Below are 18,620 nucleotides of genomic sequence, written 5' to 3' on the forward strand. Positions count from 1 at the left end.
AACCTTCGCGTTTAAACTTACAAAGTTTTTGAAAACCCACAGCTTTCCGGTACTTCTACTGTTTTATTTTCCGCATTATCGCGGGAGTTTACAAAATCCCCGTCACCGATTTACATAATAAGCGTATCCATTTTATCATTATTCGGGATTTGAACCTATTTTATTACCAGTAATACATATTTTAATTGTAATTTTTTTTTATATTGAGGGACCGTCTCGCATAAGATTTACATCTAAAAAATTGGGGCAGAAATTACCTGATAGATTTAAAAGGAGACTGATGGTGCTCTAGGACTAACCGAACAACGAATTTACCCACAAAAAACGTGCAAACAATGTACAAATAGTGCATCAGATTCAGGCTTTCGTCAGCCAAGTAGGGAATTAATAACTCAATATTAGGAAAGTAATCAAATGATGGGGGTTGACATGAAGATTGCTATTTCTTTGTTAAAAAGCAAGAAGCCCATCCAACTCTCAAATTATATTGATGGAGTACTTCATGAAAACAAAGTATGTGAGACTCAAGAGCCTCCGAAACCGGTACTTGGTTGCAGGAAAAGACGGGGAGTCTGTGAAACAGAGTCGCAATGGCAATGCAATTCGTGCGTGTTGGATTGTCGAAATGGTGGATGGAAAACCCAACTTGATCCGCCTTCGTAGCTGCCACGGCAAGTACCTTACCGCTTCTGACGATCGGTTTCTATTAGGTTGGACAGGTAACGGTTATCAACTTTTTACGTAATATGGTATATCCAATATTCTTATCCCCAGGTCAAACTAGTAGAAGTACTACATTTACAATAGAAGAATGAAATGTATTTTTAAGAGATGACCATCGTATCGTATTGATCATAAAAGTAGGTTACAATGTGAACAGTGCTTCCCGGCTCATCTCTCATCCATGCTCTAGTAGAATAATTAGTAGGTCAGAAATGGCTTCGCAATATACCGCCTAGTTGATGATTCTTTAAATGAAATTGTAGTCGACGACGAAAACAGAAGGACTAGAATTACTCAAGACGTCAATACAATACAATGAGAGGGGGATTTGGATCCACCACTTCCGATCCGCAAGGCTATTGGAGGGTGGCAAGATTTGAAGCACTTAAGTGATGGCCAGTTGAGACCCAACTATTATATGAATAGCCTATTAAATTGCACACATTTTTATTAATCTCGTCATTGTTTTGTTACAATATGACAGTCTTATTGTAAAATTTCTGTTATTTTTTTCTATGCATGTAAGACAAAGTTATTTTCTGACAGGTAACAAGGTTTTCCAAACGTCAGGAACTGGTGATGAACCGGCAGTTCAGTGGGAGCCTGTATCTGTAAGCGATCTTCCGTCATACATCAGACTGCGGAGTCCATGTTTTGGTAAGTTTTTAAGGGCTAACGGTGGGGCACCGCCTTGGAGGAAATCGGTGACGGTGGATGTGCAGGAGAGCGCTGTTACCCAAGTTTGGATCTTGTGGTGTGTTGACACTCTTACTGATCAAGGAATCGACAGTGATTTGTGTTCATCGGGACATGAAAGTGATCAATCAACTGGAGCATCTTCACCAACATCTTCTTCTTCTCCCCTCAACCTTCCATTTAAGGTGCGCTTAACAATAAATTGGTTCGATTGATACTTTCCTAACTAAAGAATATTGAATTAATTAAAAGATGATTCCAAACTCTAAACTGATGCATGGTTAAGGGTCAAAAATGTCAAACCTTAAAACATAACCTGATAGATGTGTTTGTAGTGTTGCTACAATCAATTAATGGAGTTATATTTATTATATACTCAGAGTGGAATACTAGACCTTCATAATGCAAAGATAATCCGGCTACTAAGCCACCATAACAAGTACTTATGGGCCCATGAAGATGGCGACTTGGTGATCCAAGGCAAACACGGTAGCCAGAAGCAGGCGTATTGGGCCGTGGAACATATAACTCCTGTAAAAGGAGGGAGTTTAGTGCGGCTTAAGAGTAGCTACCAAAAGTACTTAACCGCCACAGAAGATAACTTCTTGTTAGGTGCCACCGGAAAGAAGGTTAAACAAACAGTGCCGGCAAAGTTGGATTACTCAATTGAGTGGGAGCTTATTAGGGATGGCAATAAGGTAAGGCTTAAGACATGGGATGGTAACTTTTTGAGGGCTAACGGAGGAGTTCCACCATGGCGGAACTCAGTCACCCATGATCTTCCTCATTTAAGTAAGGATAAGTTACTTTGGGGGATTGAAGTCTTTGATGTTTATGACGATTAAGTCCGGGGCTTCGTCACCCATGTACTTTTATTACTCATGCTTGTCTTCAACTGTCTCACATGTGTATTTTGTAAAACACAGACATATAATGATTTTTGATTTTTATCTAATGTGAAGTGTCCCAACGATTTTGTGGAGTTAACGACCCTTGTGTCGGCTCAGAAGGCCATGCTAATGCCATGCCTAACCCAAGTTCTTTACAAAAGACCACACTATATGCAAAGAATATAATGCTAGTCTTTAAAACTAATCAACAGCAATTTGCTTCACAAAATTTCATTGACGAAAGCTCTGACGTTCTAAATCAATGATTTTTTTTTTTTTTTTTTTTTTTTTTGAAAATTCTAAATCAATGAATTCATCAACCCTCCTGAATTAGATTATTTGACTAAATCAATATGACTTGGTCTCATCAATATGACCTCTTTTGACACAGACATTGATATACTATTTGCAGTCTCCTCAGCATCAGACGTTAATATTACGGGACACAACAATCGGTAACTCCAAGTTTCATTACATTAACGGTTTTTTCTGCACCATATTTAAAGTATACATATATGAAAATATGGAAAAAGTAAAAGTAAAACTCTAGCCTGGCACGAAACAGCAATGAATTTACTCTACGAAATGTGACAGCAATGTTAAATATTACTCTACTACTTTATTAAGGCTTTGTTAGGGCCAATAAGACAGTCAATGACTCAATAGCTGACAAAGTAATAATGGTTATTAATAAGAAAACACAGATAATCAAATAGTTTATGAGCAGCAGCTTTTGATATTGAAAACCAAGGAAAACATCAAACCTCACATTGATGGAATACTTCATGGAAACAAAATATGTCAGGCTCAAGAGCCTACACAACAAGTACTTGGTAGCAACTGAAAATGGTGAATCTATCAAGCAGAGTCGCATTGGGAATACAATCCAAGCCTATTGGGCTGTCGAAACGGTTATCAGTAGACCCAATTTGATCTGCCTGCGTAGCTATCTAGGCAAGCTCCTTACCGCCTCCGACAAAGCCTTTCTATTAGGCTGGACAGGTAACCATCTATTTTTTTATCAGACGATCTTATTCATAAGGTTATGATCAATTCAGAAGTCAAAACCTCGCTTTTTTATTTTTATTTTTATTTATCAAGGAAACATGTCTCTGGATTTAAATTAGCATAGGGGTGAGACTCCGTAATTCGGGCTCCATACCCGATTTACGTGCAAGTCGTAGAGGTCTAGGATAATGCTATTGTACGCACTAAGACTAATTTACAACAGGTGATAAGGCTGTGCAATCTTCAGGAAGTGATAGTGACCCATCAGTCCTGTGGGAGCCTGTACGAGATCATTCATTCTATATTAGATTGCGAACCCCTGTTTACGACAAGTTTCTGAGGGCTAACGGTGGGGGCCCGCCATGGAGGAATTCGGTGACAGTAGATATGCCGGAGTGTGCTGTTACACATGAATGGATCTTGTGGAGTATTGAAACTCTTGATGATGAGGTTATTGACATTGACCTAAGGAACTCAGAGAGTAAAAAGATGTGCTCATCATCAAGTCTTGAAATTATTGATCAGTCTGTATATACAGAAGGTTCAACACCATCATCTTTTGTTTCTCGTGACCTTTCATACATGGTACGTTTGCCAATCTATATTAATTCGACACTTCAAATCTGGCACACAGTTTTTGCCATTTTCACTGAATACTAGGAAATTTTACGCCAACACGGTGAATTTTTTTCATTTTTAGTTGTGCAAGTACATTAAATTTTACGCCAAGTATTTGAGCTTCTCTTACCCATCATTCGCAGTAGCCTTTAACACTTGGCCCACTGAGAAAACGTTGTTGTTGTTGTTGTTGTTGTTGTTGTTGTTGTTGTTGTTGTTGTTGTTGTTGCTGTTGTTGCTGCTGCTGCTGCTGCTGCTGTTGTATCGGATGCTATGACACACCCACCCATCCACTTACGGCTAAGGATAACATATCTTAGCTCTTCTTCCATAACTTATCAGGGAATAATTCTAACTACTCCATAATTATTATGCAGTGAAAAACATTAGTCATTTTCATTTAAAGGATTAGTTATGTAGAAAGATGAAGCAAGTGAGACTAAAAAGCTATATGAAGAAGATCAATGTTTAATTAGCTTCAGTGAGTAAGATTTAAAATTATTCGATTCAATACAATGTAGATGCAGCTAGGAAATTCAGATTAGTAATACATCTAAGTTCTGGCTGACTTCATATATGCCTGAAAAATAAATCACAGAAAGTATTTGGAGTGTTATGTCACCATGTCCCCGGCTCTCGTTACTTTAACAAGAAAACTACCCCCTTTAGTTTATCCTTATGATAAGAAATGCAATCACACCCTATGTTGATGATATGGATAGGCTATTTCTGGAAGACCAAGGACAATGTTTGCTGAAAATTGCCTATACTGATTATTACGGAGTACTTGATAACACAAGAAGTGAAGCCAATTTAGTTGGTCATTTTGCTTTGTTATTCCGTCTTATCGAGTTGTCGCAAACTGATGGAGATAAAATGTCCTTGTAACTTTACTGTGGTCACTTAATTGTTTATCTGTATACGCAGACAGGCATAATAGACCTTCATAATATAAAGACAATTCGGTTACTAATTTATAACAACAAGTACCTAACGGCCCATGAAGACGGCGAGTCAGTTATCCAAGGCAGAGGAGAAAGCCAAAAGCAAGCGTATTGGACCGTGGAACACTTGCCTTTAGCAGGAAAGAGTTTGGTACGCCTCAAGAGTAGCTACCAAAAGTATTTAACCGCCACAGATGATAACTTCTTGTTAGGTGCCACTGGAAAGAAGGTTAAACAAACACAGTTGAAATGGCTGGATTACTCGATTCAGTGGGAGCTCATAAGGGTTGACAACAAGCTGAAGCTAAAGACATGGAATGGTAACTTTTTGAAGGCTAATGGTGGATTTCCGCCATGGCGGAACTCACTCACCCATGATCTTCCTACTTTAATTCCTACTACCAGCTGTATACTTTGGGAGATTCAGGTCTTTGATGTTTATGGAAATTAAATGTGTGATTATCACAGTAAATTATATTTGTATCATTGGCGTTTGTTTGTTTGTACAAACACTGTGTATATGTTTTCGAGTGTTGCTATCATCTACCTTTTTCATACAACCTTCTCTCCCACCTTTTACCGTTACCCTCTCACTATCGGTTAAACAAATATATATCACGTGGGGACGGATGGGAAGTGATGAGGCAAAATATACAATACTTTAACCGCTTATGAGAGAAGAAGGGCGAAGAGAAGGTGAATAGTACTCCTTATATATTTACATTGTACTCCGTCTCATCCTTGTTGGGTCACACATAAGTTTTCTCCGGTGAAATGTCCGAGTAAGATGTGCACAGTGCATGTAGCCTCACTAGATCTAAAGCTAGCCTCACTATTGATTTTTTTCGGCTACAAGCATGAGTGTCCTACTTTGTTGACTTCTCCATGTGGACATAGAAAATTGTTGGGAAGTAAAATATAATACTTCTCCCAATTTCATTTATTATTTCCAATTCTTTTTGGCATAAGAAATAAGGGAATTAAATTAGATCACACAATACACATAATTCTACACCAAATTGATTATTTTAGACCACACAAAATTGTCCAAAAAAAGAAAGAGGGAACAATAAGAAAAATGGATGTAAAAGTAAAGAGGAACAATAAATGAAATTGGAGTGAGTAACATTTATTATTATTATTATTTTTTCAAGAAAGGTACTCCTTCCGTCCCGGTTAATTATTATCCTTTGGTTTGGCACAAAGATCAAAGAAAGAGGAGGGGCCAATTGCAAAATGACAAGTGGACCAAATTGAGTGTTAATGGTTAAATTGTTCAACAAATTCATTCTTCAAATAGAAATGACAATAATTGACTGAGACACTCCAAAATGAAATAAGATAACAAATAACCGGAATAGACCAAGTAAAATTCTTTATCATCTATAAAAGGCAAATACAGAAATTTTTTGCAAAAAGGTATAGCCAAGTACAAACTCTTATAAATTCAGGCTCATAAGACCATCCCTAAGCAAGGTCAATTGCTAGGTCATGACCTTGCTTGGGTCAAGTTAATTACACATTAAAAGGAAATTAGGATGACCCATGAGTGAAAAAGGTCAATTTGTGACCTAAGGTGGAGTAAAATGACCTAGGGATTGACCTCCCATGTGGCCAATTATTATTGGTTACAATATTTAAAATCCAATTAAAAAAAAAACTAATATACAAACATTAAAAGTACAAATAGTACAAAAGACTAGAAAAGTAGTCTGCCCAACTGCCAAAATGCCAGAAGCGTAAACCTTTTTGTGCTTTTCCTACCTCTTCAACATTCAACCAACTCCCTCTTCAATATTAACTCAACCACCACATGCATGCAAAACAATTAAATGAACATTCACACCAACTTTCCATTTAATTGGGTAATAATTTTTTTACTGTCTAAAAATTTACTATAAAATGACCAAAATCAGATTATTACATAAAAATTACTCCTTGTCTTCTGCGTAATTTTTTCATAATCTTCAAAATCATAAAAATTATTGTCTTCTTTTACATAAGAAAAAAAAACCAAACACTTATAATCTTTTCTGATTTTCAATACAATATGGATTTAAATCATTTTGATTTTTTAAGTTATGAAAATGACGATTATATATCACCTCTAAATACTCAAAATATCGATCTAAATCGAAGTACTCCAATTCCTACTTTTACGGAATTAGTTTCGGGTGATCAAAATTATGAAAATTTTGATGGTTTTGGAAATCCGATTTGGTTGTCCCAACTCCGGACTCAAGATTTTGTTGAGGAAACCCCTAATTTTTGTGCAAAAAAATCCAAAAAAAAAATTATTACTATAAAAAAATAATCAATCCAAATCACTTGGTGAAGGTCGAAATTGGACCGAAAAGGAGGATGAAGCTCTTATGTCCGCTTGGTGTTTACAGAGAAAAAGGATTGTACATCAGATGTATTACCTCATACTTAATGAGTTTTTGAGTTTTTGTGTATTTTTTTATTAGTTCTACAGAGTTTATAAAGTCAAAAATCAAAATTTTATGAGCTTAAATGTAATTTTTTTGAGTTATAATATAACTTTTTGAGATTAATGTTTAAGTAAATGAACTCAAAAACTTTATAATAAAACTCAAAAATTTTAAATTAAAACTCAATTTTTTTTTCTTAATGCTAAAAAATTATATCATCTGATGTACTACATCAGATGTATAATCCACTTACTGGTGTTTACATACCGCCAACTCAATGTATGCGGCTTTTTTAATTATGTATGCGGTTTTTTTATTGTCAATGAAATCGTCTTTTCGATTATTAAATTTTAACATTGTTATTTAATAATTTTTTCCGTAGTGTACGTCATTAAATTAATGTTTAATATATTGGAGTAATTTTATTTTATTAAAATTAAAAAAATAACTTGTGCATAATTAGTTAGTAAATAATAATTGAAAAAATAAGAGAGAGGTTTTAGTGGGGTAGAGAATGTGGAAAATGATTGGAAATGATTATAAATGTTGAAAAGTGGAAAATGATTGGGTTGGTGACCTAGGTCGTGACCTTTTGCTTAGAAGGGTAAAAGTGGGTCAAGTTAAATAAGGTGTAATTAAGAGTAAAAATAGATCGTGACCTAATTAGATCGACCTTTGCTTGGGGATGGTCTAAAAAGCTCCCCAATACTATCCTTTATCCCCCATTCATGAGTTCTGCTCTAGTTAGAAACTTGGGTCTATTCACCAACCAGTTAGTAGTGCGCCAGTTGGACCTTTACATATCCTATCATTTCTTTTATCTCATATAAAGTAGATAACAGTCTAATACAACATGAATGTCAGTAATATTTCAAATACCTGATTTTACCATGATCATCACATTTTTTTCAGTTCACAAGTCAAACTCCTTGGCCTTTGAGTAATACCCAACTAGCGCAATAGGTCTTCCATAACCTGAAGTCCTGAACAGATGACGGACATGAGAAAAATAAATGGTAACGGTTTTCTTTAGCTGCATAACAGCAGGGCCAGCTGGATGGGTGTACAGCCCGTGCGGTCGAACAGGGCCCCCAATTTAGGGGAGCCCAATCTATGCTGCGATCTGTTATTATACATAATAGCGAGTATTTGTTTCATGAAGCGCTTGCTGTCTCAGTGGTAAATGGATGTTACTTTGGTAGTGGGGACGCGAGTTCGACTCGCAGTACTCCCTTTCTAATTAAATTTTGCATATTTAAAATCAAGAAAAAGAACAGCAACCACGAATCGAACCTGGGTCGTATGTTTGTGACAATGCTAATATTGATTTCCAAGTTTACGTTATAAAGAAACATTAATATCTATATCTATTCGTGGAAAGTATAGAAATTACTCCGTATTAACTTATTAAGATGCACCCTTGATTAAGGGCCTATGTTGAAGATGTCGCACAGGGCCCCTAAATTGTCAAGGACGGCCCTGCATAACAGACAATACACCTGTTGGGGAGATAAAAACCTCTACTCTTCAACTTATCTACCGTGAGAAGGCATTCTTGAATGGCAAGAGAGACAATAAACTGTACATAGAAGTGCACACCAGATTCCAAATGACTTTATATCCAGCAATTTTCCTGAACTTATCCCTATAGAAATGTTAGGCTTTTAATGTAACACCCCCATTTAATCAAGAGCATTTAACTAGACCTTCCCAGCTAAATATGAGCCTTCAACTAGAACTTATCAATCAAGTAACTAAGCATGTAGACAGGGTATTACCACTTGATGTGTAAAAATGATTTCCATTAGATCACAATGTTAGGAGAGTACCTGCAGCAACCTTATTACCAAATGATGTTCAGATGTGATCCTTAACAACAATAATACTATTCCAGCATTTTTCATTATTAGAGCTAGAAATAGCCTCAAAGATATCAACCTCCCTAATGTTTATAAGCTCTGACCCATTCTCCCGATGTAGAAGATTAACCTCTAAACAACCTACAAAATAGCTTGCCAATTAAGCATTTGTTACAAGAAAGGATTTCTTTTATATTGAAGCCCCCTCCCTTTTTGGTGAACAAGAGCTATACCAGTTTATAAAGATAAGCCTAAAATGTCCATCAAAGATTTGTCACAAGAAGTCATTACATATTTTTTTAAACTTCTTTTTAATGGCTTTAGAGAGAAGCATTATGGCCAACCAGAAATTTCCAAGGCCAAACACAACTGAGTTAAGAAATTGCACTTCCCCAGTGTGAACCCCTGCGATAAATAAATGAGTAAACAACAGCGGAAATCATTAATTTTTAAAACTTTTTAAGTTTAAACACGCGGGTTCACTAACATAAGTAAGCAAGTAAGAAACAGAAGATAAACTTTAGTTATTACAAATCAAGTCTAACTAAGAGGGGAAATGTCGTTCCCAAAACTACAAGTTTAAAGGTGAGTTTAAACACGAAAGGTATGTGCAGTGTAAAGCCTAGGGACAGGCAATATTGCAATTTGGGTTGCAGGATACTTTAAAAATATCAAATGACCTTATAAAATTCTGAATTTTTGTAACAAGCAAGTTTAAATATGGATCTAAAACTGTGCCAAATTTCATGAATTTAGAGGAATCCTAAGTATTTTTAATAATGACTGAAACAGCCTGAAATCCTGAGATTGCAGACAACAAACCCAGTTGAAGTGTAGGACTTGTTTTTGTGATGAAAAGATATAGTTATGACCTTAAATTCCCACAGAAGATTCACAGGAAATTCAAGGTTATAACTTAACAAATTTCAGACTCAAATCCACAGCTGAACACGGGATTAAAGCTTGAACTTTGTTCAACACAATTAAACTTAACCACATATAGGCACATGTTCAACTTAATGATGCCAAACTGACTTTGATCAATTACCCACAGAGATCACAGGTTAATTACCAGGCCAGGGATTCAAACTACAGTTTAACACAAGTTTGAAAGAAATGAGAGAAGTCTCAAGGCTAAATTTTCATTCCAAAATAATCTGCTTTCTTCAGTTGGGACACAGGTCCTTATATAGGCCTTGTCCTTGACTTACAGCTTGAAACCTAACAATCCAAGGGCCAAGATTCAATTTAAGATGAGTACAAACTATCTTAAATATATTACAAGTTGGAAATAAAGTTACTAGGTAAAAATTAAAACAGCAATGGATAAAAACAGACTAAAATAAAGCAAGGGTGTAGTCTGGCATTTTGTCATTTGTGCACAGGTTTCTGTTGATCTTGTTGGCTAGCTGAGTACTTTATAAAGTCAAGACTTCTTGTAGTTTTCATGCAGTTGATTTCGTGGCAGGATGGTGCAGTGGTCCTCCTGCATTGGCCTCACAATTGCCTCACCCAAAATAGAAAGTCTGCTTTATGCTTTATCAACTCTTTCAGCAGCATATGACTGGCTGTTCTTGCTTGTTTTTCTGTGCTGATTTTCCTTTACATTTCTTGGCTGATCTTGGATGTTTGTGTTGGGGCTGGTGTCCTTAACAGTTAGTGCAAGGACTTATAAATCTCTAAAAGGATCAAAGGGCATACTTTTGGTATTATTATCAGTTGGTCCACGTTTATCAATAACGGTTGGCTTGCTAGATAAGTTTGACGTTATTGTCATACAGATGGCGGTGATCAACTGGTCCCTAAAAGTCACACCTATAGGATACGTTTGAGAGATGTGACGGTATGAAAATACAGTCATGTTGATGCCAATAATTGACTAAGCAGTTAGTCCGAGTTATTTGACTAATAATTAGTCAAATGTGATGTTGAGATATTTTATTTAATACGGATTAAATAATAATGGCTAAGGCGAATTAAGCAGTTAATTCGTAAATTAAATATAAACGATTTATATTTAATTAATGTATATTGAATTTATTTAATTATACAATATTGTCTTTGTCGGACATGTAATAATATATCGACTGAGTCATGTCACTAGTTGATACGTTAATAACCGATAACCGATGACGATTTATAATTGAAAACCCGTCATATACATTTTAGTAATTTCGAGCTGAACTACGAGTTAGAATAAGGAGGAAGTGAAAGCCCACTCCCTCCCCTTGAGCTCTCGGTTTGGCCGAACAAGACAAAAGGAGAGAGCCTCTCTCCTTTTGACCTAAGCAATTCATTTGTCTCTGAAATTAGGGTTTCGGAGCATTCTTCTCAGAAATTTCTAGATCTCACATCGAATAACCTCACAATAGCTCTCTCGATATTGCAAGTCAATTAGAGAGCATTTCTAGCACAAGGGCATAGTCTCAGACGGTCTTGGGTGCAACGATTAGGAGGAAATCTCTGTTGATTTCTGTTCTTTACGCCGCACATCAAAGGACCCGAGGTTGATTCTTAATCTTTATCGTTTTCCATTGTATTTCGTTTATGACCATAAATCGCATGTTATATTTACGTTATAATCCTTAAAATTAAGGGAATTTTACGGATATTTCCCTGCAAGTGGTATCAGAGCGAGGCCACGTAAATTTTCATTGTGATTTTTCATAAAACGATTTTGAAACGGTTGTTTTTGTCTCGAAAACCGTGCCATGTATACACGGCTGTTTCGTTTTTTTGTTGAAACCGTGACATGTTTTTACACGGTTGATTTATCTTATTTTCGATTTGTTCTTTTACATATTGTTATTTTATACGGAGATTATAGCAATATGTCAAGTTTTGTCAGATTGTAAAATTGTTTTGATGCGGTTTTGATCAAAATTGAGATGTTTTTGTTTCGTCAAAACTGTCTTCACGAGGGTTTCATGTTTTCAGAATGTTTTTGCCCTCGATCGAGCATGTTTCTACTCGATCGAGAGCCCTTCCTTGTTGTTTTTGCTCGATCGAGTAATTGCAGTACTCGATCGACCTCTGTTTAAAACCCCACTGCTCGATCGAGAAGTCCTCGTACTCGATCGAGCGATTTTCTTGATAAAAGCCCTCGATCGACCTCCGATCTTGTCGATCGAGTACTTTCGATTAGCATACCTCTCGATCGACTAGCGATTGGTCGATCGAGCCCTTTTGTTCCTCGATCGAGCCCTTTTGTCCCTGGATCGAGGGATTTTTGTTCTGGCAGCTTTGAAAATTTATTCTTTTTGTTTTAAATTTTCCTTTGGCCTTAATATGTACTTTATACGGATATTGTACACTCGCTATGATTGTGAAACGGTTCACACACGTACCATTAAGTTATTTTAAAGCGTATTTAAAGTAACGGATTGTAATAGATTAAAATTAAACTGATAGAAGCAGTTTTATCACATAAATTTTAATCGTTAAAAGGTGGTTTGGATAAATTTAACATAATTACGGAATTATGTCACGAATAAATTTAATGTTTTAGTTGATGCATTGTTTTTTTATCGTTATTGTTGAATGCCTTGAATGCTTTTTATTACGTATTTATTCATTTTTACAAACGGTTGTAACTTAGTGTGGCCTTAGTAGAACGTGTTACCGTAATGATGGAACACGGTCTTGGTTGTATTTTGAGATCTCGTATCTCCGTTTTGGATTTTTCACTTGTAATTAAAGTTTTTTTTTGTATTTAGAATGTAAATAGGTTTATATTTGTAAATTTTAATTGTAATTTTTGAGAAGACCAAAGATGGAGATCGGATGCTCACTCCCGCTGCAAGGTCAAAGATGGAACATCAAGACAAGCTTTTCGGGTCCAACGGTGGATTCCAAAGTTGTATTATGTTCTTTTTACTAGGATAGGCCACACTAGGAATTTTATTTACGTATTGCATTCTTTTATTTATTTTTCGTAACGATAATTTGCATCATATTCCGCCTAAAACCAAACCACCTAATAATTGCATGAAAACTGACTCATATAGAGGTCACGAGTTAGTTTTCTTTGACATTCTCATGTCACTCGATCTATGCTAAGCCATCACCTAAATTAATTCATTCACGCAGACGCTAGTTATTTGTTCACTTAAAATGAATTAAAATTAAGTTGATGGGATCTTCCTCGTATAAACCAAAATTGAGAATGGTCTTTATAGGTCAAACTCCAATGAGTCCCTTCTTCGTCGGTAGGCATAATATGACCCCTTCTACGTCGGGTAAGTTGGAACCGATTGACCTATTTTATCTCAACACTATGGTCACTCGTACGATCCTGTGATTATGGTGGACTATAGATAGGATTTACGGAAATCTATCGACCAAGAGTTCTTACGGAAGAATTAGCTAAACAGTTGGCTTATCAATTTACGGAAATTGAGTCTTGGGATCACTTGTATCATTCTTGAGGAAGATCAATTATGCAAGTGCAAATCACCTCGATGAGTTGCTTATTTCGTTTTTGTTTTTCTTTCTTTTTCAGTGTAGGAACACGAATTTTTAAAACTGCTATAATGAAATGGCTGGTCCTACTAACGACCCAATGCCAAGTGTCACATTGGACCGTGAGTCCTGGCTTCGGATCTTCATGAATCAGATGAATCAGTCTACTCGACTGAAGAATGATGGATCAAACTTCGCGGACTGGGAGGCAGCATTACGGAATGCTGCCACTGCTGACGGAAAGCTCAAATTTCTGATTGAGCCCATGCCGCCAAACTCAGGTCCCACGGCTAGAGCTAATGAGATCGCCAAGTTTAACGATTTCTGTATGGAAGCGGGTGCGATTAAAAACGTACTCATTTTTGCAATGGAACCCAATTTGCAGAAACGCTTCATAGCCCATGGTGCAAACAAGATTTTCACCACGCTCACTAAGGAATTCTCGAAAGCACCGAGAATCGTGGCCTATGAGCATACCACTCGCTTCTTTGATGCGAGACTCCAGAAGGGCCAACCAGTTAGCCCACACATTCTCAGCATGATTGAGAATGTCGAGAAGCTGGAGACGCTTGATTGTAAGATCAGCGAGAACATTGTTATTGACCGCATGCTTCATTCACTCCACGATGGTTTTGCGCTCTTTAGAGCGAATTACTATATGAATGATTTGAAGAAAAGTCCTCATGAACTACACTCCCTTCTCGTTCAGACCGAGAAGGATATGAAGTTTAGTGGGAGCTTGAAACAGGATGTTCTCGTCGTGTCAAACAAGGGCAAGGGTAAGGGCAAAGTTCAGCCAAACCTAGCGGTAGGTAAACCGAAGTTTAAGAAGTCGGGATCAGGTAAGAGTGGGCCTGGTGAGTCGAGCAACTCATCAGGCACGACAAAGAGCAAAACCGATAACATGGAATGCCATCATTGCCACAAGACTGGGCATTGGAGGCGTACATGTCCTGTTTACCATGAGGACATAAAAGCAGGTCGCGTTAAACCTGTTGGTATGTCTTCATCCTTTTCTACTTTTATTCATATGATTGAGATTAACCACGCAAGTTACGGAACTTGGGTACTAGATACTTGGTTGTGGTCCTCATCTGTGTAATCATGTGCGGGGGCTCGGAACATCGAACCCCTCGTAAAGGGTGAGGTGGACTGCGTATCGGGAATGGAGCACGAGTGGTCGCCGTCTCGAGGGGAACATACGTGATCCGACTTCCTAGCGGATTTGAGTTATTTTATATAATTGCTATTATGTACCCAGTCTTTCTAAAACATTATTTCGGTTTCGCACTTGACAAACTTTGTTTTTCATTTGTAATAGAGAATAATACTTGCATTTTCTCATTACACGATATGATTTATGGCAAGGAGTCTCCATGAATGGAATTTATGTTTTAGATCGGACCACCGAAATATTACACGTAATGAATAAAAAGTTAAAGGTTGGTGACAAAGATCAAACGTACTGTAATCGCCGTATGGGACACAATAATGAGAAACGCGTTAAACGGCTCACACAGAATGGAGCTATCTCGGCCTTTGATTTTCAATCATTTGGCACGTGTGAATCATGTCTCATCGGTAAGATGACTCGGATTTCCTTCAAAGGTGTTGGAATGCGCGCTGCTGACCTATTAGGACTCATACATACGGATGTGTGTGGACCTATGTCAATCACCGCACGAGAAGGCTATAGGTATTTCATCACTTTCACGGACGATTTAAGTAGATATGGCTATGTCTACTTAATGAAGCACAAAAGTGAATCCTTTGAGAAATTCAAAGAATACCGAACAGGTACAGTAACCTCTTTGGGTAGAAAGATTAAAACACTGCGTTCGGATCGTGGTGGCGAGTATCTTTCTCACGAGTTTGATCAACACCTTAAGGAATGTGGGATTACCTTACGTTAACTCCACCGGAACACCTCGGTTGAATGGTGTGTCCGAACGGAGAAATCGAACTCTACTTGATATGGTTCGATCCATGATGAGTCACACGGTATTACCTGATTCATTATGGGGTTATGCTCTTCGTCATTTGCTCTAATACTTAACCAAGTCCGTCTAAAGTCTGTTGACAAGACTTCATATGAACTATGGAAGGGAACGGTCCCTAACTTGTCCTTTATACGGGTTTGGGCTGCGAGGCTTATGTCAAGTGGAGACACGAGGATAAGCTCGGCCCACGATCGGTCAAGACATACTTTATAGGTTATCCTAAAGGAACACTTGGTCATTACTTCTATTCGCCAACCGAACAACGTGTTTTTGTTGCGGCTAGTGCGACATTCTTAGAGAAGGAATTTCTCGAGAATGCAAAGAGTGATAGAACCTTCGACCTGTCGGAGATTCCAGAACCAAACACCGAGCAAATATTGGAGGAACCAATTCCTTCAATCCCGGCTGCGGTGAATATTCCTGAGGAACCTAGGAGGTCGGGAAGAGTCTCTATTCCTCCGGACGGATACATTGGTATGGTCGAGGAACATGACATAGATAACATTCTACTCTTAACGAGTAGTGAACCCGCAACCTATAAAGGTGCCATGACCGATTCGACTCAAAGCTATGGCTTGAGGCCATGCAATCCGAGATGGACTCCATGTATGAGAACAACGTATGGGATCTTGTTGACTTACGTGCTAAGGTTCGTCCCCTTCAACGAGATGGCTTTACAAGATAAAGCATTCGTGGAAGGTCAACAAGATATCTATAAAGCACGACTAGTTGCTAAAGGTTTCACCCAAGTGCCAGGTTTGCACTACGATGAAATTTTTGCACCCGTAGTCATCTTTGCGTTCCATTCGGATTATCTTAGCGATCGCTTTTCATGACTATGAAATTTGGCAAATGGACGTGAAAACCGCCTTCTTAAACGGCTTTTTGGAGGAAGAGTTGTACATGGTGCAGCCCGAAGGTTTCATCGATCCACAACATCCTAAGAAAGTGTGCAAGCTTAAGCGTTCCATTTATGGACTTAAGCAAGCATCTCGGAGTTGGAATCATCGCTTCGACCAAGTGATAAAAGAAAATGGATTCATTCGATCAGTCGAGGAACCATGTCTTTATATCAAGTCGAGTGGGAGCAAGATTGTCTTCCTAATATTGTATGTTGACGACATACTCCTGATTGGGAATGACATACCTCTCTTAACTTCGGTGAAAGTATGGTTGAAAAACCATTTCCAGATGAAAGATCTGGGTGAGGCACAAAGAATTTTGGGCATCCGTATCTATCGAGATAGATCACGTCGGATGTTATCTCTCGGCCCAGGAGTCTTACATAGACAAAGTCCTAGAGAGATTCAGCATGACTAACTCCAAAAGGGGGTTTCTTCCTATGGCTCCAAGGGTGCATTTGAGCAAGTCTCGGGCACCGAGACACCAGGAAGAGAAAGAGCGCATGACACGGATTCCTTATGCCTCGGCTATAGGATCAATCATGTATGCCATGATATGCACACGTCCGGACATGGCATATGCATTGAGTATGACAAGTCGATTCCAACAAAGCATCCGGTGTATCACATTGGATGGTGTCAAGAACATTCTTAAGTACCTACGGAGGACTAAAGATTGGGCATTGACTTATGGATCGAGATGACTCGAAATCTCGGTCTGGATTCGTTTTTACTCTTAATGGCGCTACGATCGGTGGAAGAGTTCCAAACAAAGTGTTACAAACAGATTCTACGATCGAGTCCGAGTACCATGTCGCGTCTAGACATGTACAACGGAAAGCTCATCTAATCTGAGATTACGTGGAGCAAAAGGAAGTAGTGATAGAAAAGATTGCTGCACATGATAATATAGCAGATCCTCTCACTAAACCATTACGACAAGATAAGCATGAAGGGCATGTTAATTCCATGGGAATTAAACGTGTTCCTGAGTTGTAGTACTCTTTTATGGATTAGATTCATTTTCTTGTGTACTCTATACGACATCATCGTTTTGATATTTATGTATTTTGTTTTTTCATGTGGAATTGTACGACAATTTTGAACACCACAAAGTGAACTGAACAAACATTATATTTTTTAGTCCTTAATTACTCACATGAGTTGATAACTCTGGCAATTATTTTATGACGTTGGTTGATGGTGGGTTCAACGAGCCATAAGTCAACCGGTTGACTAACCAATCACAGAGGCGAGTTATACGGATACCTCGTAGGACACAATTGTGACATCGACGTGGAGTCCTAAATGTTTTATAACATTCGGTGCCAGGTCGTGGATAGGACCTCCATGGTGATCCTAAGAGTCGATTCTTTTGACTATCGACTGTCTCTTGAGACTACGGCAGATTTTGGGTGACTTTGGTTTCTTTCTCACGGTCATCCGTAACAGGGGGCCAAGTAGATTTTTTCTGGGTCATTTCATGCTGTGCTTAGATCGGAAGGAGTCGAGTTGAAGGAAATATTCAGCCTTTATCAGGTACTCGATATTTCTCAGGGCCACTCGAGGAGCTGTAACTGAAATGCGTGGCCATGCTCGAATACGGATTCGTTTTATTAGTTAAGTTACTCTCTAGTCGGGGAAACCACTCTTGATCCAGATCGATTGTAAAATACGACCTTTGCGGATCCGGATCTGCAAATTGTTTTACATTGAGTGGGAGAAATTTTAAATGAATATGAGAATCGGTTATCGCACATACACTTGTACGGACAAGTGGGAGTTTGTTGTTTGTGTCCTCCAGTTAGTGCGGATAACGACATTGCACATACACTTGTACGGACAAGTGGGAGCTTGTTGGAGCTGGTGTCCTTAACAGTTAGTGCAAGGACTTATAAATCACTAAAAGGATCAAAGGGCATACTTTTGGTATTATTATCAGTTGGTCCACGTTTATCAATAACGGTTGACTTGCTAGATAAGTTTGACGTTATTGTCATACAGATGGCGGTGATCAACTGGTCCCTAAAAGTCACACCTATAGGGTACGTTTGAGAGATGTGACGGTATGAAAATACAGTCATGTT

The 18,620-nt window shown here is 38.0% G+C and overlaps 3 protein-coding genes across 3 annotated transcripts; all 3 read left to right on the forward strand.

The window, feature by feature from the left end:
* The first annotated feature begins 480 nt into the window (after nucleotides 1-480).
* On the forward strand, nucleotides 481-2,336 carry LOC141652340 (uncharacterized). The gene is made up of 3 exons (XM_074459827.1): nucleotides 481-719; nucleotides 1,270-1,604; nucleotides 1,800-2,336. The coding sequence occupies exons 1-3, from the start codon at nucleotides 491-493 to the stop codon at nucleotides 2,262-2,264; spliced, it is 1,029 nt and encodes a 342-aa protein (XP_074315928.1). The 5' UTR covers nucleotides 481-490; the 3' UTR covers nucleotides 2,265-2,336.
* Nucleotides 2,337-2,980: 644 nt separating this feature from the next.
* LOC141652341 (uncharacterized) lies at nucleotides 2,981-4,297 on the forward strand. Its single transcript, XM_074459828.1, has 2 exons — nucleotides 2,981-3,311; nucleotides 3,541-4,297. The coding sequence occupies exons 1-2, from the start codon at nucleotides 3,083-3,085 to the stop codon at nucleotides 3,975-3,977; spliced, it is 666 nt and encodes a 221-aa protein (XP_074315929.1). The 5' UTR covers nucleotides 2,981-3,082; the 3' UTR covers nucleotides 3,978-4,297.
* A 352-nt stretch (nucleotides 4,298-4,649) lies between these two features.
* On the forward strand, nucleotides 4,650-5,330 carry LOC141651800 (uncharacterized). Its single transcript, XM_074459495.1, has 2 exons — nucleotides 4,650-4,751; nucleotides 4,863-5,330. The coding sequence occupies exons 1-2, from the start codon at nucleotides 4,650-4,652 to the stop codon at nucleotides 5,328-5,330; spliced, it is 570 nt and encodes a 189-aa protein (XP_074315596.1).
* Nucleotides 5,331-18,620: the final 13,290 nt, after the last annotated feature.

This window comes from Silene latifolia, chromosome 4, assembly GCF_048544455.1.
Source record: "Silene latifolia isolate original U9 population chromosome 4, ASM4854445v1, whole genome shotgun sequence".
NCBI lineage: Eukaryota > Viridiplantae > Streptophyta > Magnoliopsida > Caryophyllales > Caryophyllaceae > Silene > Silene latifolia.